Below are 25134 nucleotides of genomic sequence, written 5' to 3'. Positions count from 1 at the left end.
AATTAACTTCTTTTGTAACTTGGAAGCGACCCCCCGCCCCTCCTTCAACATGCCTCTTGCACTCCCACACTCGCTCCGGCTTTCTCACAAACACACACACTCATTTGTGTGCGACTTCGGCACAAACACAAACGCACATGTAAATGAAGGTTAAACATGCTATTTACATATCAATTACCGGCAGACACCAAATCAATGATTAATGCAGCCTCAGATTAGCACAGAGCCCCGTAGCTTAACCGTTTTCTGCTGGTGTTAAATTGCTGTGTCGGCCGTGTTAAAGATTTTATACATTTGATTAAGATTTGAAGGCTTTTTATTTAAAGCAAATTGATTTTGATTACCTTCAGTCCCTGATTCATTGATTTGTGTCAGCTTGTATTTGTGGCTAAACTCTGAGCTTAGCTACTATCTGCTTGGACTCTAAAATGTCAGATGTCTACAAGAGCTCATAAAATTGGTTAAGAGTTAAACTAAGCCTGGTTAGTGGTCTTCCAGTGACTGAATCTATATTACTCAGTCTTTTATTATCAGATTGTGGTAATTTAAAAACAGCCTGCTAGCATAATTGATTACCACCTAATGAAAATAAACCTTTCAAACCAATAAACACACCGAATTCATACATTAATTTAATCAGATGAACATTTGAATTTATTGATTTATTGACCTTGTGTCTTGGTGTTAGCTGACACTGCTATGAAGCTACACACATTACTTGGGAATATAATAAAGGGCTCGGTATATGTGGGTTCAAATTAAAGATGTGATCTTGGAATATTTAAACTGTATTTAAGCTACAAAACAAAGTTTATGAGAAGACTTAAAATGTAAGTTTTCCCTCATTTATACCAGCACCTAATAGAGATGTAGAGCAATACAGTACGAGCACTTACAAGTTATCAATAAGTATGCTAGTAAGACGTCTTGATGCATGCTCAATCATCCAGGTAAGTAAATCTCCAAAGGTTGATTCTGTTCATCTGGACGTAGCGTTTTGTGGGAGAAACGTTTCGTCACTCATTCAAGCGACTTCTTCAGTCACTTGGATGCAGGTCAGACTGACTTCCCAGCCCTTTGTTCCTTCAGTGGGCTGGTTTCAGTCATTATGCAAATGTCCTGTTTATAAGATTGGGGAAACCTGCAGTCAGCTGAGACTGAAGAAGTCACTTGGATGAGTGACGAAACGTTTCTCCCACAAAAAGCTACGTCCAGATGAACAGAAGCAACCTTTGGAGATATGCTAGTAAGACAAATTTGCAGAAAATTTTAGTGTAGTTTGGGTTACCCTTCGAACACTCCAAGTTCCCAGTGAAAATTAGTCTTCACCAGCTTTAATTAAACATTTTTAATGAAATATTTTCTATTTTCATATTTAGATGATCTACCTCAACACTGCCAGCTTAGGCCCAGGCCACACAGGCCTAGAGACCAGTCGGTGTCCCTCTGTCACGAGGGGAAAAGTGTATTCCCAAACCAGTTGGGGATTGGTTGCTTTTTGTCACTCGGTGAAATTGCTTGTGAATAGGTGTATGATGCTCTACCAAAAATCCCTGTACATTTGCTTTGATTTCTTGCAGAGCGCCATAGTTACCCATATTTTGCATTAAGATGCCAAGTACTACACTTGCCAACACTTTCCAATATTTGCCAAGCAATACTTAGAAAGTAAATATCATCATTAAATTTGTGGCTAGTCAACATCTTCATGTTAACTATGGGCAACGATGGCAACCTGCTAGCAACCAAACCAATCCTAAGAAATTTTTTGGTGCAGTTCAACCAGTTGATGGCTGAATTAATTAATTAATGCCAGAAAACCTTCTAACTTTTGTAAACATTCTTAATTTAAACTGTTTAACTGAGTTCAGTAATGAAATCCATTACTTACTGCAGTATGGACTGGCACCAGGCTTTCTAGCATAACTTCTACCTGCAACACTATAGACAAGATGAAAGAGTTGAGCTGTATTTAAAAGGTGGTCTAGTTAAAACAGGAAACAGCCAGCTAGTTATAGGAGCAAATAAGTGGCCAGAATGGTCCACTTTAACTTATAAACGCTCTACAAAACCATAATTGTACACTAAACTGCCCACCACCATAATTAAAACTGAGTTAATGAATGAACAGTATTGGTCTTTATGCATGACTGCTCTATATTTCAGCAGTCTTTCATGTTACAGTATGTAGTTTTATTGGTCCCACTGTGCTTTTATGTCAGGTTGCAGTATGTGATTTTACTGGCTTTAAGCTGCAGTTTAATTTCACTTTATTGCATTCCTGCAGGCGATTCACATGTTTGTTTGGTTGACTTTGATTTCACACAGACATCATCATTAAAAGTAACTTTTTATTTATGTTTTTCATGTTTTATGTCATTGTTTTTACCACTATGTGTTTATGGGCTTTTGTGAGGATGTTTTTCTAAACGTTCATACAATTCATCAACCTGCCAGGCTGCAGATAGAAAATATGGCTAATGTACAGTTGTGTTATTTTTTCTACACATACAAGAATTTTAATCATTAAATCATTAAACTTTTTAATGATTAACTTCACTGCATCAACTTCAATGAAGACTCAGCTGACTTAAAAAGCCATTCAAGAAAGAAAAAAGAAGGATCAGCTTTGGAAAAGAACAACAAAACTTTCTTTGAAAGTTACACCCAAGACCAAAATTGACTCTAAAACTGATTTTATCATTCCACCTTTTCCAGGAAAATCTCATGACAAACCTCCTTTCATCCACTGCGTGTCTAATTCTGCTCTACCTGTCCCTCTTTCCCCACTTTCGTGCAATGATTTATTGGTGACACCAATACGTCAAACATTCAAGCAGCAGGTAAAAAAAATAGATACAAGAGAAAACATAAAGCAAAGAGAAAAAATGAGAGAAAACAGAGCCTGAAAGACATAAAGACGTTGCACAAGTCCAGTTGACACAAGCATGGACACACACACACACACACACACACACACACAAACACACACACACAGAGCGCTGAGTCTTTTTATGACAGCGAAGCATGTATTGTTGCATTGTTTTCTTGGAGTAGAAAATTACAGTGGACCGGATCGCTTCAATGACAAGCTATCAAAACGACAGCATGTGTGCCTGCACACACACACACACACACACACACACACACACACACACACACACACACACACACACACACACACACACACAAAGCATGTGATAAGCAATAGCATGCATAGATAAATTAACATACAAACACACATACACACCACGCTGCTACTAAATGACAAGCTCATAGCTGGGATAACAAACATTGTTTTCACAATGAGAGCTTTTTCCCTGCAGGTGAAGCTGTGAATTGAGGAAGCCTTAAAGTGGTAAAAATGTATTTTAAAAAAATGCTAATGTGCAGGTGCTGCAAAGTTTAACAAGCTCATATATGAAGACTGAAGATCCTAGTTTGGTTGAGGACTTGCTACAAAGATCTTAAAGGATAGATGAAGCAGTTGTGCTGAAACTAAAATACAGAACATACTAAGCTGCTTTACAGCACATACAATTAATTTAGAAAGTAAAGTGTGTAGCACTAGCAGTGTTTCATAGGAAATGTGTTATTTTGGCATAATAACAAGCACCTAAACGTATATCTCATTCACATTAGTATACACCGTAAGCAGAACAATAAACAGAATAATATCGTGTTAGCCGTGCACAAAAAATTGGAACTAATTATATCAACTTATACAACATATTTTACTGAAGCATGAAAACTACTTCAGTGAAATGAGAATTTTAAAGCGTGACAGGAGGTTAGAAACATTTTTTGAAAGTGTGGGAGGACGTTCATATGTATGCATGGTATTGTTACCTGTTTGCCATACGCACAGGAGAATCCAGGATCAAAATGGATGTTAAAGAGCTGCGATTACGTTTCTGAAACTATGCATGCAGTTAAACTACAAACCTAACCCTGAACCTACTCCGAAGTGGTTCACTGGTGATCTTCAGCATCATCTCAGAGTTTTTGTTAATCAAACTGTTCATTTGTCCCAGTTTGGTGGGTTTCAGTCAAGGAGCCGTGCTAACGCATTCCTTTGCTTTTATTTGTAATAAAAAAACAACTAAATACGGGAAAATTAAGACATTTGAGGTTGTTCATGTATTTTATAAATGTCTGTTTCGTTGTACTTTCCACTGGTTTTACTGGCTTTGCCCAACTGGGCTGCATAGTACATGGCCCATGAAGGAAGACAGTCATTAAAGTCGTTAAACCCTAAACGTATTATTTCTTACTTAAGATACAAATTCACAACAACTTCAAAATATGAAATTTAAATTCATACAGATTTAATTATTTCTTACCAAAGCTGAGCACAGCTGCGTTTAACCAAACTGGAGGAAATGGTACATTTGTTGGGGTCTGCACTATGTGGACAAAAAGTACTGAAACACCTACACATGACACCTCCAGGAGCTGCCATGGCATGAAGCTCCTGGTTTACAGTTAATGTGCTGCTGTTAATGCCAGAGGAGGTTTGGAGCTTTAAGCTGGCAGAGCGCTGGTGACTTTTACACACTCTGCAGCTCCGCGCTGTAACTTTATGTGGTCTGACGCTTTGAGGCTGAGCCGCTGTGGTTCATAAACACTTCCACTTTGTAATCTTATCACTTACAGCTGATTGTGGAGTATATATGAGGGAAGAAATGTCACAAACTGACTTGTTGCCACGGTGGCATCTGATCACAGCATCACACTCAGCGAGCTCTTTAGCGCGACCCGTTCTTTAAGTGCTTGTAAAGACAGACTGCACGCCTGTGGCAAAGGGACTCAAAACACCTGCATTCAAAGATGAAGCGGGTTAGCCCAGTACTTTTGTCCATGTTGTGTAACGCTTCAGCTGCAGATCAATACAAATATGATGCTGTCGTGAGTATTCGGGGCAGCAGAACAGTGGAAGTGCGGCTGATCTACAGTTTTTGACAGTAAAAATTAGGTTTATGTCACCGAGGAATAAGATATAGAATTTATTGACAATAAGAAGCTAACGCTCATGATTATGAAATATGATCCTGTAAAAGCTCCTTAAATGCCTGTGTTACGTGTCACCTGTTCCTAAATACATACTAGATTCTTCAGTGCAGGCATCTGGATGCATTTAGTCCGGCAACCTGACTATATGAGCAGTTTCCTTACGTTTTACATCACTTGAGTTTCTCAAATTTCTCACTGACTTAACGGAGCAAAACTTTGACTAACAGAGAAAGTATTCGAGTCTAAATCCTCGGGATCTTGTTTTATTTTTTGCACATGTTAGACTTCAAACTGCAGGTACAGACTTCATCCCCTCACGAGACGAGAGAAGAAAAAATATATAATTTACATGACCAAGTTGTCAAATTCCAAACTTTATTTGGTGAACAGCGCTTGTTGTAACATCATTTTCTTGTCCAGAATCTCTTTATTATATGTAAACAAAAGAAGAAACGGCAGGAGTTTGGGAAGTTGGCACTCAACTGCAGCGCTAACGTGTTTGTTTGCTCACACACACACACACACAAACACACTCACACACAAACACACACACCGGTAGAATGATGAGAACTTCTTCCTCCATAAACGTCTCAGTCAGTTTAACCACTGTTATTATTCTAATCATGATGACATGTTTTTAAATGGATTATTATACGTTTTCATTAATAACACGCTGTCTGGGAAGGATTTTTTGACGCGCGGGGAGGTGGTGAAGCACACACACAAACACACACACACACACAGAGGCACAACAATAAAAACTTAAACACTCATACAAAAGCTGCACACATGCATAAAAAGTAAGGGGGGGGGGAGAAAAAAATGAAAATACGCGCAATAAGAAGAAGAAGACGAAGAAGTGACTTTGAATTTCACATGCTCCTGACATGTTTTCACACTGCTCATGACAAATTACACAAAGTTTTTGCTAATAACACGCTGTCTGGTAAAGTTTCTGTATGACGAGCAGTGGTGGGCGACACACACACACAGACACACACACTCACTCGGATATGTATGTATGCTCTTGTCATGTTTTTAATTGATTTCAGCTATAATTATTTTCTCTCATCTGCACGTCACTGTGTTTTAAAAATGGATAGTAATTACGTCTTCTTCCTGTTTTTATTAATAACATGTTGTCTGTGGGAGAGCGCGCACACACACAAACACACACATCACCTGTCATCCCCCCTAGCTGCCCTCTCTTTACCCTCTCTCAGCTCCTCCTTTCTGTTCTCCTTTCATCTCCTCCTTCGCCTCTGACCTCCTCCTCCTCCTCCTCTTCTCTCGCTCTCCCTTGCTTTGATATTGCAGTTTGCGGATGCCGCTCGCTCAAAACTGTAAATCTGTCAACCGCTTTTCCTTTTTCTTCCCCTCTCTACACACACACAAACGCACACCTCTGACAAGCTGTCACAATAAATAGAGAGATAAGACCAGGTGGAGGAAGAGGAGGGAGGGAGGGGTAAATGACAAGAAGATTGAATAAAATAAAGAATGGGAGGGAGGAGAAAGAAGAGGAGGAGGAGGAGAGGAGGAAGAACAACAAGAAGAGCGAGGAGAAAAGAAAAAAGGCGGGAGATGCGGAAAGAAAGGAGGAAAGGGGCGACAGATGGAAAGCTGTAAGAAAAAAGGGAGGCGGAGGAGTGATGGGAGAAGACACACTGGGATAGGGGAATGAAGGTAAAGAGGGACAGAAAAGGAGGAACGGGTTGGAGAATGATGACTGCAAGGAAAAGGAAGGGGATAAGAGAGGAGTGAGATTAACTGAAAGAAAAACATGAGAAAAAGAGGTGCGGGACCAGGGCAGGTGGAAGAGAGGAAGAAAGAGGAGAAAAAAGTAAAAATGAAGTATCAAAGGAAGAAAGGAGGAAGATGGCAAAAAATGATGAACAGATGGAGAGACGCAGGAAGTAAGGAGAGAAGGAGGAGACTCAGAGGAAAGGAAAGAAAAGAAGAAAATGACGTGGAAATATTTGAAGGTTTGAATCGAGAAAAGAACGGGAGAGATGAGAAGGAGGGAGTTAAGAGAAGTGCAGGATGGAAAATAAGATTAAACCCGATAAAGGATAAAACTAGAAGAGGAGAAGAAGGGTAAAGAAAGAGAAGAAGAGGAGGAGGTGAAAGGAGGAGGAGAGATGGAGAGATTACCTGGTGAACGAGAGGAAAAGCTGTTGTGACACTCCCTAATGCGATTTCTAAACCAATCTGCTAAGTGCACCTAAGAGACTGTGTGTGTGTGTGTGTGTGTGTGTGTGTGTGTGTGTGTGTGTGTGTGTGTGTGTGTGTGTGTGTGTGTGTGTGTGTGTGTGTGTGTTCACAGGCATCAAATAATCTTGTTGCAGACAACAACCTCCCTCCCTCCTCTCTCACCTCCCCGTCCCTCGATCTCTCTCTGTCACTTGGAGTGCGTCCACACCGAGCAGCTAAATCTGAAAAATGGTTTCCATTTCTTACAGCTCTCGCCGGCTGTCCACAGCGAGCTGGAGCATTTTTACATTCAGTGGGAAAAAAAGAAAAAAGAAAAAAATGAAAACAAAGACTGTGACACATTAGTTTATGAGTCGCGCCTGTTTTATACACGGTGACAGTGGGAAGGAAGAACTCCCTTTTGACAGGAAGAAACTTTATGCACAGCCAGGCTCACAGAGGGGCGGCCAGCCATCTGTCGCAACAGGTGTGAGCGTAAACAGAAGAAAGACAATAACTGTGCAAATCTTTGTACAAACAGGAAGTGACGGACCAAAACCACTGATAGGTTTGACAAAGAGCAATAATTCACACCACAGAATAAATTAAAACAATAATAATAATGATAATAATAAATAGTTATGGAAAGGGATGGTGAAGAGGTGTGTGACCTGGGGAACCATCCTAGAACCATCATCTGAAAGAATCTCAAATATAACATAATAATACATTAGAAATAAATAATAATGGCAACTTTTAATAAACTGTCTTCCTCCCCGAGCCTGGTTCTCTGCTGGAGATTTCTTCCTGTTAAAAGGAAGTTTTTCCTTCCTACTGTCGCCAAGTGATTGCTCATACTGCTGCTGTGATTTGACGCTATAAAAATAAATTTTGACTTTTAAAAGAAGAAACACATAAGAGGAAAAAGAGTGAGCGAGGAGTTTATCCAGCATGAAGAGAAAGTAAAGTAGGCTGTACCAGCAGGAGCGCCCCAGATCACAATGAAATTATGATAACAGTCATAATATTTGCGTGTTTTCACTTTTACTTATTCAAGTTAGTTCTACTAATTAACTAAATTAGCTGCTAGTATTGTTCAGTCAGTGCAGGATCTATCTGTATCTGAGACTAAGCAGGGTAACAAGAACACCAAAGGTCAAGGGGCACTTTAGGCATTTCAACCCAACAGTATCTGATAGGCCAGAAATAAATATACATTACACTGCAGACACAGACTGAAATGTTAGGGTGTTTCTGATGTTTGGTGGCTCGATCCCGGGCACACACAATAAAGCACTGTGTGAATGTAGTCAACAGCACTGTGAGTGTTCAGTGCCATATATGTACCAGCCTATAAGGCAGGTTACTATTAAAAGAGCTGCTTTTCTGTTGCTACTAATTACGTAACTAATGGTTAAGTATAGGAGATGTCTGCCAGTCGGGAGCAGAGACTTAGCATGTCTGACCCACAGCTGGCCAGATGAGCAGTTTTAAAAGATGATGTTTCACAAAAAGAGTCAGAATGTTATAGAAAATGTTTGTATTTTTGTTATTCTTCCCGCTCTCCTGCTGAAATCAACTTCCTTCCTCTCTCGCTCTCTCTTTAGAACTATCAGTGTCCCTCGCCCCCTGCTTTTGGAGTCTGGCTCAAAAGTTGGAGACTGAAGCAGCCTTTGTGAAACATTATCTATTTCCCAACACACACACGTTGACCTGCCTCTCCCCTTTTGCCGTTTTGTTCAGTCCACACACACACACACACACACACACACACACACACACACACACACACACACACACACACACACACACACAGGATCAGTTCTTTTCCATGGTGACAGAGGGTCATATTTCTTGCTTTGATCTTCACTCCTCCCTCCCTCACGCTCTCCCTCCCTCTCTGTGATCCTTCACTCTCTTCTATCTGTTTTCATCCAGAAAACAGGAGGAGAGAGAGAGAGCATCTTTCCTCAGTGTCACTCGCCCTGGCCGGTTGGTAGGTTGGTAAGTGAAGCATGAAACCACCTCCTCGGCCCCAGAGATGCACAAGCACACACTCAGCCACCAAGCGGCTGGATAGAAAATGTGATAAACATTCAAACTGTACACAGGGTGTGAGGAACCCGATAATCTGAGATGAGCTGTGCAGTTGTCTAAGCCCATCTCCCAGAAATATTTATATACTGCTGATACGACACAGAGATGTTTTTGAGTAAACATAACTGTGGCCATAATTACGTGTTTTATCAACATGATGCGAGCTAGTCGATTTAATGATTAAGACAAGCCACATGTATGTTCGATGGCAACCGAAATGTCAGCTCTCTTTCTTCATGACAGTGTTTAAACGATAACAGCAGTTTGATAAGGGCAGAGAAAACACTTTTTAGTCTTTTGCTGTCGTTTAATTGTTGTTCATTTGATCATTTTTTCTTTAATGCCTGAAATATCAGCACGAATTATAGGTGTTAAGCATCTTTGTTGAGCTCACGATCAGCACCGTAATTTAAAGCACATATTTAGAAGTTAAAGGAGAGAAAGCTCACAGTCAAAACACAGACTGTGTTTACTTATGTTAAATCAAAATTACCAGATTTTTTTAAACCTTAAGCAAACTGCTTTCACTCGCTAAAATACAGGAACCTACACAACCCTGAGTCTGCGATACGAAAATGATGAGGCTTGCATGCCCTTTAGCAATTATAGTCAAGCTCAATAACTGGAAAAAAATTACAACATATAAAACATTTCAGAAATATTTAGATATTAATTTGTAAGAGACTAGGTTGAATTTAACTGGCATTTAATTACATTTTTGGTGTTTTTAGACATGAAGTCAAAGCAATGTACAAACAAAACACAAATGACAATGGCCCAACCAGTTAACAATCCATCATTATTGCCATAAAAGGACAAGTGTGACTTGTCTGCAGTTTGAGTGAAGAGCAATTACACGATCAGTGTGACCAAATCTGACTAAATAAGGAAGATAGCAGGAGTAGTGATTGTTTTGAATAGTGGACAGATAGAGGAACCAACAGACACCTTGCTACGGTATAAACTTATTGGTCAATCAGCCGGATGAACGAAATAAATCAAATATTGATACTTTCCTTATTTCTAATAACCCAGCACCAGTATATTGTAAATGAATGAAACGATAAATGAAAATCAAGGTAGTAAAGAAGAGATGGGAGGAACAACCATGTTGTGAATACTGATGTTGCACAGTTTGGCCACCAGAGGGCACTCTTTGGAATGCTGCAAAAACAACAACCAGCTGATCCGGAGCGTAAACGAGCAATCCACAACTTGCTGTGACAATAAAACAAGAATATTTTTAAACTGCACTGGCATGTTAGCTTACTCATAATTAGCCACACATAACACACATCGTTTGGGAAATTTTAAAACCACCAAATATTGGTATCAGTATCAGTTTTAAGATATCGGTCAGGCTCTAATCCAGATTGCAATAAGTTAAAATCTGATATTCTCAATTATGTGTTAACAATAACTAAAATTTCTCAGATACTCATATGTGTAACTCTTCAGGTTAGTTAGTGGTTAGTTGGTAGTTGCTGTCTTAGTGTCGCTCCTTGCCCAGTGGGACTCATCACACTGGAAACCCTGATGGAGGAAAAGCTCTGTGCTGCCACATTGGAGTTGAACACTAGTTTCATGAGTTAAGGTTTTGCAGATCATACTGTAGCCCGTTTCCTTTTACATCTTTAAAAATGGAAACTATTTTGTTGGAAAGAAAAACACGAGACCTAATTGTTGCTGTTCTGTGTGCGAGTCAAATTATCAGGGACACGTTACAGATTGTTTGGACCTGAGGACCACGTTCTTTCAGTTGGACTACTACCAACGGCCACATGTTTGGTATTGTGGCGTCTCCAGTTACAGTTAAACAGGTGAAAAGCAGCACTCTAACTGACCTGTCGGGCTCACAGTGTGCATTAATGTGAGCAGATGCTTTCAGAAAATCAAATAAATGAACAACAATAAAACTCTCATACTGTGTGGCGATTATAAGAGACTTCTAAACAAACTTGAATTTTTTGTGCCTGTCTGCGAGAAAAAAAGGGTGGAAAAAAAAGCACCTCTTTGTCACGGATCAATCTGATTATTGCAATGTGTGAAGATTACGTCCGATTGGTCACCTCCTCGCTGCTAACGCGCACTGTCACACTGCAGCGAGGTGACCTCAGCTCCCCGCCGGCCAACGCTTTAACCTTTATCAATTAACCAACAGCACAAAGCGGAGCTGAAACCAGACACACTTGCGCGCACGCGTGCGTGGGAAACATCACACCAACAGAAACAACACACACGCACACAAGCACCAGCAGGACACACATGACAAGAACAAGACACACAAACACACAGATGTAACCTGACACAGTGTGACAACTGATAGCTCTGTTTGTGCTTTCTACTCCGTCACACACACACACACACACACACCTCAGGCAGAAGGCAAAGCGACTGACCACATTTGACTGTGTGTCTTACAAACCACTGTGCTCCATTAAAAGAACTTAATGCCCCATGTAAAAGAATGAAAAACAGCAAATTGATGAAAGGAGTTCACGCTGAGTGTGTGCGGATGTTATTCTGCGAGAGTGTGTGAAGCTGCAACGCTTCAACAAACCAAAACGACTTTTCTCCCCCTGCGTTGCAGACAATGCGACCTCCATCATCGGTATGTGTGTATGTGTGTGTGTGTGTGTGTGTGTGTGTGTGTGTGTGTGTGTGTGTGTGTGTGTGTGTGTGTGTGGGCTCTAACAGCCTGTCGTGATAAGGAGAGACCAGAATAACACTCCGACATCAGCAACCCTCCCACCTGTCACTCACTATCGATTCTCTCTCTCTCTCTCACTCACACACACACACACACACAGACACACACACACACACACACACACACACACACAAGCAAGGAGGTGACAAGGAGGCAGAAAACACTCAGACCAAAACAGCTCTGCGGTTTGATAGAGATCGTCTGCTTCGTTTTTAAGCAAAATAATGTTTACATTCAGGAGGCAGTAAAGACACCAGTCCTCCACCTTTTTAGTTCAGTTAGAGGGCAACACAAACACTCTCAAGGATACAACAAAAACAACCAGTCCTCCAACAACATGACCACATCAACAGTCTTAAAGGATCCCTGTGAGCATTCCTGAAACTGCATACAGGGGAGTTTCGTGGGTGCCATAAAAACACAGACTTTTGCTCAGATGAGTCTCATCTGGGAGCGGCTTTCAGATGCTGTTTGGTTAGGCTTAGTCACTGAAACTACTTGATTAGGTTTAGGGGCAGAAAAATTATGGTTTGAGTTAAAATGATCTGTTGCAAGAGTGCAGAGTTCGACTCCATCGAAATGGAGCACGCAAACACAAATAAACTAGCAGTGATGTGGCAACCAGATCAAATTGTGCAACTTGTGGTAACGAGAGTCAAGTATTAAGTACGTTACCTGACCGTTAACCATTCTTTAACCTGTGAACTCTTTGGTTCAAAGTATGCTGACCAGACGCTTTAACACTGCTAACATCGACGCATTAGCACCAGAAATACTGTATTATTGTTATTATCATTTTATTAACGTCTAAGCTGCTAGTTTAAAGATGTTACAACATCACTAGCCCCCTCTCTCGCTCCCTCTGAATGTAAGTTTTAAACAAACGGAGGTTGAAAACAAATCAATGGCAGCCGTGTTAGCTAGCACTCCTTTGCTGTACTTTGATGTAAAAACAAAAATGAGCGCCTGGCTGTCGGCTTCATCAGGATAAAATATAACTAGAATATAACAAAAGCAGTTGAACCGATGCGTAAAATTGTTCTGCACCAGGGTGTAGATGCTAGCAAAGAAGAAACCAAGGCTTCTGGTGCTAGCACTGATAAGGTTAGCCAAACTCTGCAAACTGATCTGACAATGCGTGTTTTTGTGCAACAGTATACTCGGGTCAATGTGCTGCATATTTCAGCTACATTTGATTTGTTTAATGAGGGGCGTGATTAATGTTTAACTTGGACGGTTGAAGGGATGTTCTAAATGTTTTTTGAGGGTTTTCTAGTCAATAAGGGTTTCTCTTGTTTAAAAACAGCTAACAAATTAGTCATAAGGAACATGCCTAATGTGCTTAGCACAGCTAATGTTGCATCGCATTCGCAGCGGGCAAGTGGGCTGCATTAGAACATTTCTAGTAGTTGTACACCCAATGCAGGTTGTGGTATCCAATGCACCCAATATCCCCGTGTTGGTGTTGTTCCTGGATCATCGAAATAAACTTGGGTCCACATTCAACACTGCAAGGGACCGATCGCATTGTTGTGATGTCATAGATTTGTGATGTCAGGGTCAAGACGTGATCATGGTCAGGGTTAGGGTTGTGCAATTGGTGTGAGGGTGTTTCCACGTTGCAAAACTATGACATCACAACAGTGTGATTGGTCCCTTGGAGTGCTGAATGTGGACCGACGTTAATTACAATGATCCAGGAACAACAACAACATCAGTTTAGGGAAATCTGATTTTGCCTCTGGCTGCGGTCTGGGGTGGTGGCATTGGTGGAGTTCATGATACAACCTGGTCAACCAGCAGGTAGGGAAATATAAGACAGGGAAGGTCAGGCCTGGGCGGTTATAAGCAACTAAACTTTCAAAATTAGAGCACAGTGATTGTGCACTACAAAATAAATCTCAGACTGTGACTTTATCAGTTGGATGGAAAGTTAATAAAACGAGCAGCAAAATATGCTTGTGTGTTCAACCCAAAGGTAGTATGTTTTGCCTTTGTCACGTCAACACATTTTAAACTTCTCACATGTCATTTAATGGCGTAAAATGACACTCAGGTGGGCACCACTCTCAACATTGATCCCGCAATAACACTCAAAATGACCTGACCTCTTTCTCACGCGCCGTTTGTGACACCAGGCTCGATTCTCAAGTTATTTAAAGGAAAGTTTAACAAAGACACTGAAGACATTAAAAATGCATCCCTCCCTCTTTCTCCAGCAGAAACAAAGAATAAAATGATCTGAAGGTCTGCGCTGCAAGCTCAATTTAACGTCCGCAGGTTACAAGCAGCTGATGTCACCTCCTTTAACTCATTCACTGCCAGCCATTGGCAGTGAATGAGTTAAACCCATTGACTCATTCACTGCAATTGACGGCTATAGACGTCAATGGCAGTGAATGAGTTAAATAACTCATATTTCATTTTGCCAGACTTCAGCTGCTGCAAGTGTGGGAACTTTGTTTCACTTTCTTGCTCGCGCGCATCAGGTCTCCTTTTCCTGTTTCTTTTCTTTCACGTCAATAAAAGGGCAGATCTTTAATAAAAACAACATCAAGAGCACTTTAAATTAAAACAAAACAAGGCATAAGTTAACAAAACCGACACCAGAGGTACGAGTGGATAGAAGCGGTGATTGCTTTTATACACACACACACTCACAGAGAAACACAAACACACGGGTTACAGAGAAGACAAACTATGCAGAAGCCCAGTGGGAGTTCTCTTTCTTTTCTTTTTTTTTTTTGAGCGTTTAATTTTTTCTTTCTTTTCCCAGACAATAATGTTAAGCGAGGGAGGGAATAGCCGGGAGGAGGGGGCATTAAAGAGGGTGAGAGACAGAGAGAGCGAGAGGCATTAGAAGAATGTCAATATGATTGGAGAGAGAGGAGTGTGTGTGTTCGCTGTGCGTTCAACAACAATGGATCTCCAGCCGTGTTGTTCCATGTGCATTCGCATGATCCATTATTACCCCTGACATGTACCGCTGTGTAAAGTGAGTGTGTGTGAGAGAAGCAGAGGGCAAGAGAGGGGAGGCAGGGTGATTGAGATTGAGAGGAGAAAGGTTTGGGAAGAAGAGAAAATTAGCCCAAAACAGAACTACACCTGTGAATTTAGGCAAAGTCGTAAAACGAACCTTGCCTGTTCTGTTCTTTATGAAATAGCTAGAGGACTGAACATGTCATGCTTAATAGAGTGTAACCTAGTGTGTGTGGTCAGCTTTAACAAAAAACAAGAAACAAACAGGCCACTCATCACCAGTCCAGCGACTCCACAGCAACATGATCTGCCGTTAATTATTAGCCGATACTGAACGAGCGCAAACAAAAAGCCGTTCATCCATCAACAAAAATAACTGAGCAGACGACATCCTGCGCTTCCAGCTGCAGCCCTCGCGTGAACTTTCACTGTCTCTCTTTCTTTCTCTGTTAAGGAGTTTCTGGAAACACAGCAATATATGAGGCGCTTGAGAGGTTTGGATTCTCATCAGAAAGCGGGGGCAACTGGTACTAAATTCATTCTGCAGCGAGATGACACGCTCAAACATTCGGCAGGAGTCATAAAAACTAACCATCTTCAGCTACAAATCATCCTGCAACAGATGGTCTGACCCACACACACCCTGATCTCAACATCATGGAGCCAGCCCAGGATTACACAAAGAGACAGAAGACAATGGAGATGAAATCCACAGAAGGCAAGTTCTCCCAACAGCCCGCTTCTTCACCGAGATGATGCCTCAGCTACAAACGGGCCAAACAGCCGTAACTAAAAGACTCCTCAAGCCACGTTTGACTTGATCAATTCCTATACAGTGCTTTTCTACTCTCCTTTGACACCCAGTCATATAAGCAGTTTTGTTCCTACCTAAGTGGTTTCTGTCCAACATTCACACGCTGATGGATGCAGCAGAAAGGAACTCAGGGTTTGCTGTCTTGCTTGAGGCTATGTTGGATGCAGACTGGAGCAGCCAGGGATCAAACCACCAACTTTTTGACTATTAGATAACCTGCTTGATCTCCTGAGCTACCGCCACCCCAGCAACTAACTCACTGACAGAGATGCAGCCCAGAGATTATCACAAACGTTACCCCAACATTTTCCAGTATTAGTGGTAAATATCCATCTCAAATCCTCAGCCACCAGAACACCTCCACCCCTCCTCAGCACTGATTATCCAAGTCTGTGGAAGTCTACCTGAGGGAATCGAGCACCATTATCCCAAATAAGATTCCCACACTTAGCATTTCAATCATGAGCGTGGAGAGCGCTGTGAAGCACTTGGTTTAGGTTGTTAAAAGTGGATTTAAATTCCATCATAATTAAACCTTTCAGTCATCTCTGGTGCCCCACGGATAGGGAGGCAGTGTCACCCCAGAACGGATCGCTCCCATCAGAGGAGAAGAGCTTTATCACACAATAAAGGTCAGAGCAAAGGTGGGCCAGCAAAATTCCTCCCCCAGAATAACGCAGCCATCAGAGAAGCTGCTGATGGGGTCCAGTGTGCCTGCCTGTTTGGTCTCATTAAAGCTAGACGTAGCAGCTCCCGTCTGCTTGTACAGGCAGCTCGCAGTGGATCACACTGATAGTGATGTAAACCTATAGATGATTCTCAGGTAGGTTCCAGGTTTTGTGAGGTGTGCCATTATGTCTGATTTCTAAGCAGATTTATGGATGTCTATAAGAGATTGACATTGAAAACATTAACATCAGAGTAATGATCATAAGCAGAAGTGCAAATTTTGGCACAAAGCGCAGAAATCGGCTGCCAAGTGTTTTTTTTCCTGCACAGGGACAGTGAACTTTAATAAATTATGCAACCAGAGTCAGCAACAAAAACATGGCATGAGACAGCCCAATGCATACGAGCCCATCAGTGTAAAATTAAGAACAAGAGCAGTCCGAGGACGAGCGCCTCCCACCCAGGCTGGTAATTCTTGGCACGAACCGAGTTGTCAGATTATCTCGGGATGTAATTTGATTTGTATTTGTGAAGATTTGACGTGAAACGCCTCGCAGCGGTAAAAGAAAATATTAATTTCTAAGAAAGGCCAAGCACCACCTGTTCCATCCACAACGAGTTGCAGATGGTTTGAAGATTCCCGCTAACAGACGGGCGAACCGAGCAATTAGCACGAGCTCCTCGGCAGAGGTGATCAAATAAACTCGACAATCGCGGCACGAGTTTGGCCAGAACTCAAGGCTGGTTTTAAATATTTTAAATCGTCAGTGTTTTTCTAAGTAATGAATGAATTTCACTTTACTTAAACTGAGAACGCAGACTGACTGAAGGTGATCTTTCTAAACTTTGGTACTGGATCACTTGACTCTTTCCAAGACGACCATCAGAGCAAAATACAGCTAAAAATAATAATAATAAAAGAAAAACTTCTGTGACCATTTTGGTAAAAAGGCCAAGTCTGAGTGATGAACTCATTTAAACCTGCTTTTCTGAACTCAGAACGCATCTGTCCTTCTCACATGACCAATTACCAATTTTTTTTAACCTTTATGTCAAATTTCCCCGACATCTTTAAAGTTTAAATTTAAAACCGAAATACTTTAAATCTATATGAAGAGGGAAAAAAGAAGCGGGGAGAAAGTCTTAAAGTCATCTTTGTGGAAAACAGTAAACGTCAGAGTTTAAAGAGGGTGCGGAAAATCGGAAATTTCACAGGAGATGCTGCAAAAAGTTTTTTAAAAATTGTGGCAGTTACATTTTTTTCTGTCCAAAACGAATTCACTTCAATTCAGTTTGAGGTGCCTAAAAGAAGAACTAAACACAAATCGTGTAAAACCAAAAACACTTTGATTTAAACGTCTTCCAATATGTTCTGTAAATGAGGCTCGACACAGTTAAAAACAACAGAACTGAGCAAATAAAAGACATTTCTAAAAACTGTGAGGCCTCTTCTACTCAGCGCTAAACTGGAGAAATATTTTAACTTCTTTGGTTTGATTGTCTGAACAAAACTTGATTTAATCTTTTCTATATTAGTGACAATAATTTTTTTTAAATGTGAATGCAATGAAGCAACAGCAAGTCCAAAGAGTTCATTGCAGCTTCTAACTTCTCTTTAGTTATTTTGAAATCATTTGAAATGTGTGTTGTGAACTATTTTTGCTTCGTTCTGTGGATTCACATCAAAATTTAACCCACTGGAGAAAAAAAACAAACACTTTCGAGTTTGAACTTGAAGCCAGCTAAATAGAAGCTGTGGGCTCAGACAGGTGAGGTGGCAGGTGTACAGCAAGTATTCACACACACACAGTGAAAAGCCTATTTACACACAAACGCACATCAATGCTGCATTTCTGCAACACACATCCACTCGATTCCCGTTAAAGCCTCTCACACACATATTACCTTTCATACACCACATAAAGACACAGAAAAGCTCTTTCCCTTTCACTGACACACACACACATGCGCACACACACACACACATATCTGCTGGTGAGATATAAGGTAATGGATTATGTGTAAACAGGACAAAGCAGCGGGTTGTTTACTTTGCATTTGTTTGCCATAAGCTTTTTGTTCCTGTAAAAAAACACCAAACTAATGAAACATGTGTCTGTCTGTGTGCTCATTTAGCATCACACACACACACACACACACACCTTCCAAAGTCGATACAGTAAAAGCATCATCCAAAGTAAAATAAGGAACAGTGCTGATAACAGAACAGGAAGTGTGGAAGATAACCATTAATCAAAAACAGTCCCGAGCCTCCAACAAATGTTTGCAGAGTGTCATAAAAATGCACCCTAGAAGCACACACACAGAGAGAGAGAGAGAGAGAGAGAGAGAAATGCAAAGGAAACAGGAGTCTAAATAGAAATATGAATGAGCTGTGAACAGAAAGAGAAACAAGAGTGGGATAAAATTAAGAGAAAGACTCTGGATGATTTATTTCAGGAAAGTTTCGGGAGGATTTTGCAGAAAAACTTCATATCAAAAGATCAGGATTCCCACAGCTCGGTGTTTTACCAAAAACATGCTTGTCACAGTAAATTTAATCATTTCATTAAAAAACATATTGCAGGACCACCTTGTACACAAGTTTAAACGTGCGGACGCAGAGCCAATCCAAGTCTGTAGTCCTAAAAGGGGGATGAAACCGCCGCTAAACTGACTCAGAGTTCTCTAAATGTCGCGATTCAATCACGCTGGAAGAAGTTTGAAAATTAGACAAACTCTTTTTGTTTTTTTTTTGTTTTTTTCTTGAAATATGAAAAAGTGCGTAAAGTGCGGACCGACCTGGCGCTGGTGCAGTCCTGGTACAGCGTCTCGAAGTCCTTCCTGGAGATGAGCTTGCAGCGGTTCACGCCGGGTTGGATGGCGCCGAGTCCCCGCAGGACGCGCACCTGCTCCACGGTGCACACCACGGGCGTGATGTCCAGCCTCTTCAGCTTGGTGTAGACGGTGTGCAGCCCGCCCACCAGGTGCTTCAGGAAGAGGTCGAACACCTGCGGCAGGCATATCAGCTCCTGGCCGTCCACGCTGAAGCTGGCCACCTTCACGCCGTGCACCTCCACCAGTTTGCACTCGCTGCACAGACCCGAGCCGGACGAAGTCTGCGCCAGGCTGGGGGAGCCCGGAGTCAGGCCGGCTGTGCTCAGCGAGCCCAACCCGCTCAGGGGACCCAGAGGGGCGGTGGAGCCGCCGTTCCCCAAGCCGGCCAGTGCGCCTCCCGGTCCAGGCAGGAAAGCGCTGAGCATGCTGCTGGTGAGCCGTGGAGACGGGGACAGGGAGTGGGAGTGGGAGTTGGTGTGCGCCGGGCTGGAGGTGCCGGTGGAGGCGACGGATGTGTGGAGCGCATCCGGGGCAGAGCGGTAGAGCGCGACCGGAGTTGGGGCGCCCGAGCCCGGCGAGAGGAGCGGAGGGGAGCCGGGGAGCGACATGACGGAAGGTCAGCGGTGAAGACGCGCGCACGCACTGAGGCTTTCACACTCTCACACGCACTTTCTTTCGTCCTCTCGCTCTGTCCAGCTGGGAGAGGGAAAAACAACACTTGTGCGTCTCTGCTGTTGGGCTTCCGCTCACTTTTTCCGTTTCTATTTTTGATTTCCTCGCCTCAGCTTCCACTCGCCTCTCGTTCTATCCAGAAGGAGCTCTCGCTCCGGGTATCCGTGCGTGGAAAGCGGACTGTCCGGTCTGTGCGTAAAAGCGACTGGAGCAGAGTCCGGGTCAGCCCTCGCCGTAGCCCCGCCTCCTGTAGGCGTGACTGACTAAACATTGGGCCAATCAGACGCGGTCCTTTGTAGGACTGTGAAGATGATTGGTGTAGAAATGAGAGGAGGACTTTATTGCCCCCCATTGATGTGTGTTTGTGTGTGTATGTGTGGAGGGTATCGGTCAGATTTCTCGCTTTGCGGCTTCATGAACTTTCTCACGAGTTGCTTGAGTCTCTAACGGGAACTTTTTATTTTTCTTCTTCGAGTTTTTTTTTTTAATTACATGCTGCGTGTTTGTGCGTGTGCAGGATGACCTGCGAACAGCTGAGGTTTAGGAAGAAAGGAGGGAGAAAGAAGGAAAAACAGGTGAAAAGGGAAAAGGAATGAAAGAAGGGAACAACACAGGTAACGATTAAAAGAATGGAAATAACAAGGAAGGAAAAACAAATAAAGAAGGAGTGTGCATAGGTGGCAATATCGAAGGAATGAATGAAGGAAGGATGGAAGGATGGAGGGAAGAAGGAATAGCAGGTCACAATAACAACAAGGAAAGACGGAAAATGAAAGGAATATATATTTAATGAAGGAAACAAGGAAAAGGAAATTTAAGGCAGGATTGAAGAAAGGAGGAAATAAAGGAAGAAAGTTAGGGAATAATGTAGGTAAACGTAAAGAAGAATGAAAAGAACAACAATAGGAAGGAAGGAAAGAAGGAAGGAAGATCAAAATCAAATGATGAGGTGAAGGTGTGGACAGGTAAAAATAAAAGAAATGGAAGGAAGGGGAGATGGAAGAAATAATAAAACTGTGATAAGGAAGGAGAAGGAGGACATGAGTAGAGGAAAACAAAAGGAAAAAGACAAAAAGTAAGACAAGGAAGGATGGAAGAAACAACATACGTGACAATTAACAAAGTGAAGAGGAATAAGACGCAAAAAGGAAGCAATGAATGACAGGAAGAGAAAAGAAGGAAGGAAGGAACAAGAAAGGAAGAATGGAGGGGGAAGAGAGAGGGAGAGCAGTGAAATAAACAAATAAAATAAGGAAAGAAGGGAAACAAACTGAGCAAAGGCGAAGTGATGATAAAAAAAAGAACAAAGGTGTAAAGAAAAGAAAAGAAGAAGGAATAAGAGGTGACAGCAAAGTAAATGGAAGGAAGGACAGATGTGGAAAGAATGAAACAAGACAGTGTAAGAAAGGAAGAAAGAAAGAGAACAAAATAGGTGATGATAAAAAGTACGGAAAACAAAGACAGATTGGTAAGGATGGGAAGGGAGGAAGAATAAGATAAATAATAAAACAGGACAGAAAGAACAACAATAAACATAAGGAAAGAAGGGCAATGAAAAGTATGGAAGGGTAAATATATAGTGGAAGGGAGAAAAAGTAAGGACAAGAAAGAGGTGTGTAGAAGGAAGGAAGGAGAAAGGAAGTATGTGGAAAAAAGTATAAACAAGGACAAAAGGAAGGAAGGAATGAAGGGAACAAAATCGGTAGCAACAAGAAGGGCTGAAGGAAGAAAAAAGAAATCACAGTTTGGAAGTAAAGAGCAAAGGAAGGAAATGAAAAGAAGGGAACAGCAGGTAACAATACAAAAAAGGACAGAAGGAACAACAATGAGAGAAAGGAAGGAAGGAAGGCAAAGAAAACCAACCCGTTCTCACTCCCAAAGCGTAACATTTTACGCTAGGTGACAAATCGTCACCATATTACGTTTTCGGCTACCCACCACGTTCCTAAATGACGACCTCGGAAAAAGAGGAAATATGAGAACCGTCTGGACTGAACCTACACATGTTCGCTCTTATTCTTCAAATCGCTTAGAAACACGCTATTTAACATCATTAAAGTCCTGGTTCAGGTCAGGAATAAGGTTATGGTCAGGGCTAGGGATAAGGTTAGGTTTAGGGCTGGAAGAACGCTCTGAGAAAACAGAAGTGGAAGGAAAGAAGGAAGGAAGGAAGCATGAAAGGAAGGACATTGATGACGAAAGGAAAGAAGGTAGTAAAGAGGGAAGGGACATAGGAGGGAAGGAAGGCAGGAAAGAGGAGAAAGGATGAAAACACAGACATTTAAAATATAATAAGAAGAGGAGACATGAAAGAAACAAACTGGTTTAGTCTTTCTGTTTAACAGAGAGGAAGGATGCTGTCGGGAGAATGATAACAATCGAAAACCCAAAAATGGAGATAGAAAAGGAAACAAGAGGATGAGGAAAGGAAGCTGGGGAAGAGAACAGAAGCTAAATGACCCATGGTGATCATTTATGTGACAAAAGAAGAGGACAGGGATTAAGAAAGCAAAAGCTCTAAAAGAAAAGAGATCACTGTGCAGCATCAAAGAGACTCACACGCGTGTGTGTGTGTGTGTTTAAGCAGTGAAATGGGATTGAGTGGTGTGGATTACAGACAGACGGAGCTTTATAATCCCGTGTAATCTCATTACACTGAGAAACCCTGACTGAATGAAAGGGAGACTGAAAAGAGAGAGAAACACACAGAGTGAGAGAAGATGATGATACTGAAGGGGAGAAAGAAGAGCTCGCTAAAATTTGTAATAATGTTTGAAAATCCAGATTTACTTTGCACAGACTGACAGAAAGTCTGATATGTTCTGTTTTTACTCTGATGAGACAAATCATTTCAGTCGGGACCGAGATGTCGCACCGACAAAACAAACAAAAGAGGGAAATTAGTACAAAAAAGAAAGGAACTTTGGATGATTTATTTCTGACTTGACACTAGATTTAAGAAACAAGAAGTCTGTTTTCTGTCTTCCATCCCTCACTGCACTTAAAGTAGGAAGGCATTTTTCTGTGCATTTATTTTTACTTTTGTTTGGGATGTTTTAAATTGTCTTAATGCTGCATGGACGGCAACAAAAACTCAAGCATAAAGCACATCACATCTTTAAAGGCACACTCATTTTATGTTTATTTAATGAAAAAATTTATTGTACTCAAAAATATGCACTGATTAGTGTGTAACTGATGCATCATAAACTTAGATGAGACGAGCATCACTGCTCAGTCATGTTTTACTTGTGATTAAAGAACGGCCACATACGTAGTACTAGGAGATGAAAACTCGTAGGCGTCAACGTGCTATGGAGGTAAATATTAATTCACAACTGCAGACTCAAGTTATGAAGGATCACGCCTATGTTTTATCATCAGAGAAACAGTCACCTTCTCTAAAGAATAGAAGGGGAAGCAAAATGTCATCGTCCTCCTCCTCACCTCAAGCCTCATCTCCTGAACTGAAGTCAGAGCTCTGACACATGAAAATGTGCATAAACATGCTCATTTATTCTCAATATTGTCACAATTACTTATTGTCAGCATATTAGACATGTGACTGTTCCATGTGTGGATCTGCGGAAAGATGACAATGAGTAAGTTAAACAACACCAAGAGCTGGTTATAAGCTAACATCATTGGGTAATATTTGGCTTAAGTGTCCTAAAAACTCTAATTTACCCTCTGATAAACAGTGTGACATTCTCACTTTTTATGAGAGTTTATTCACTAAGTGTCTGAGTCCAACATTGTTTGATCCTCTTGAAAGAATGTTTCACTAACAGCAGCTAACAGAGGCTAACAGTGGCAAAACAGTTGCACTTACCAACATAAAAGTTTGGGATATATCCTCGTTTCGTTTCTCAAAGTATTACAGCCTCCTCCAGAGCAAATAAAGGTTGACACTTCTCACCCAGCATTGATAGCTGAGGTAAACAGCAGCTGTTACGTGATTATGCACTTGCATCGGGAGGGGTAAGAAAACACAATTTAGAGGTGAAATTTTACTTTTTCTAACTTTTCAGCAACGCTAATAACACCTGATGGCTCTCTTGCTGTGCCATCATCTAATCCCCAGAAGCTTGAGGGTCCTGTTGACTCTCAAGGTCGGTGTTGAAAGGTCAAAGTTGGCAAAACCTTAGCATCGGGCTTCCATTCCCTGCTTAGACAGTCACCTGTGAGCTCCTTATACGTGGTTCTATTTTATCACCTCTCTCCCATCCGGTCTTCCAAAAGGATGGTCAATTCCAGCAGGACCACTTGCTTCAATGAAATAAATCTGACACAAGAACCACATTACGGTGCTTGTCTGCACAGGTTGACTTTCAACCACCAAGACTTCCTGCTTGGTTTGTATGTTGCTGTAACCTCTCTCTGGTGTGACTCTAGGATAACCATCAGCACCTGGTCATGGCAGAATCAGTAACTCCCATCTCCCAGGGCCTTGTCAGTCTGCATTTAATCCTTTTGATAAAGTTTACAGTTAGGGCTAGACCAGGTGACCCTTAGTTATGCTGCAATAGGTCTAGGCTTCCCATGATGCACTGTTTCTGTACTCACCATGCGTCTATATGTCACTCTCTGCTTGATCAAAGGGTGTCATCTTTTTGTTGGGGTTTTATAAATATATATGCAGCATGATTTTAAAAAAAGCCATAATCTATGACTTTATGACCTCTATAGTAGTTCTATGAAGATTAAAGAATTTAGGAGAGAAAGTACAAGTATAAAGGTGAAAAAAGAGCAAGAGAGGTCAAGGAGGAAAGGTGGAGCAGCAGCCGAAAATGAAAAAGGTGAGACGGAACAAGACAGAGATGAAAAGAATAGAGAGGTAAGGAGAGTGTCAGAGGGACACGAGGGCAATAATTTGTCTCTCAGGACTAATAATGATCAGACTGAAGCTGGACTCAGAGAAAGACAGAGAGAGATGAGCTCTTAGTGGAGGTGAATATCTCTCTGTGGGGTTATAATGACCGATATGAACTTGGAGTTGGACTTTGGGATGCTGAGAGCGAGGCAAAGAGGAATAGGAGCGAAGTCCGAGACAGACGAGAGAAAGAGATGAGGAGGGGAGGGAGAGTGACAGAAGGGCAAAATGAAGGAGGTGACAAGAGAGAGGAGAGTGACAAAAGTGGAAAAACTT

General features: G+C 41.6%; 1 protein-coding gene across 2 annotated transcripts in view; it reads right to left on the bottom strand.

The window, feature by feature from the left end:
* Positions 1-22374, bottom strand: part of LOC113019418 (dachshund homolog 2-like) — a 121509-nt gene extending 99135 nt beyond the window's left edge. The window contains exon 1 of one of the 2 annotated variants that reach the window (XM_080292440.1): positions 19278-22374. In XM_080292440.1, the coding sequence (XP_080148566.1) occupies positions 19278-19921 (644 nt within the window). In that variant the 5' untranslated portion in view covers positions 19922-22374. The remainder of the gene's footprint in view (positions 1-19277) is intronic. The other variant, XM_026163139.2, reaches the window with a different exon arrangement.
* Between the last annotated feature and the right edge of the window lie 2760 nt (positions 22375-25134).

The sequence above is a fragment of the Astatotilapia calliptera genome, chromosome 3, assembly GCF_964374335.1.
Source record: "Astatotilapia calliptera chromosome 3, fAstCal68.1, whole genome shotgun sequence".
Classification (NCBI taxonomy): domain Eukaryota; kingdom Metazoa; phylum Chordata; class Actinopteri; order Cichliformes; family Cichlidae; genus Astatotilapia; species Astatotilapia calliptera.
The sequence above is the reverse complement of the archived record's forward strand: the minus strand, read 5'-3'. Positions and strand labels throughout refer to the sequence as shown.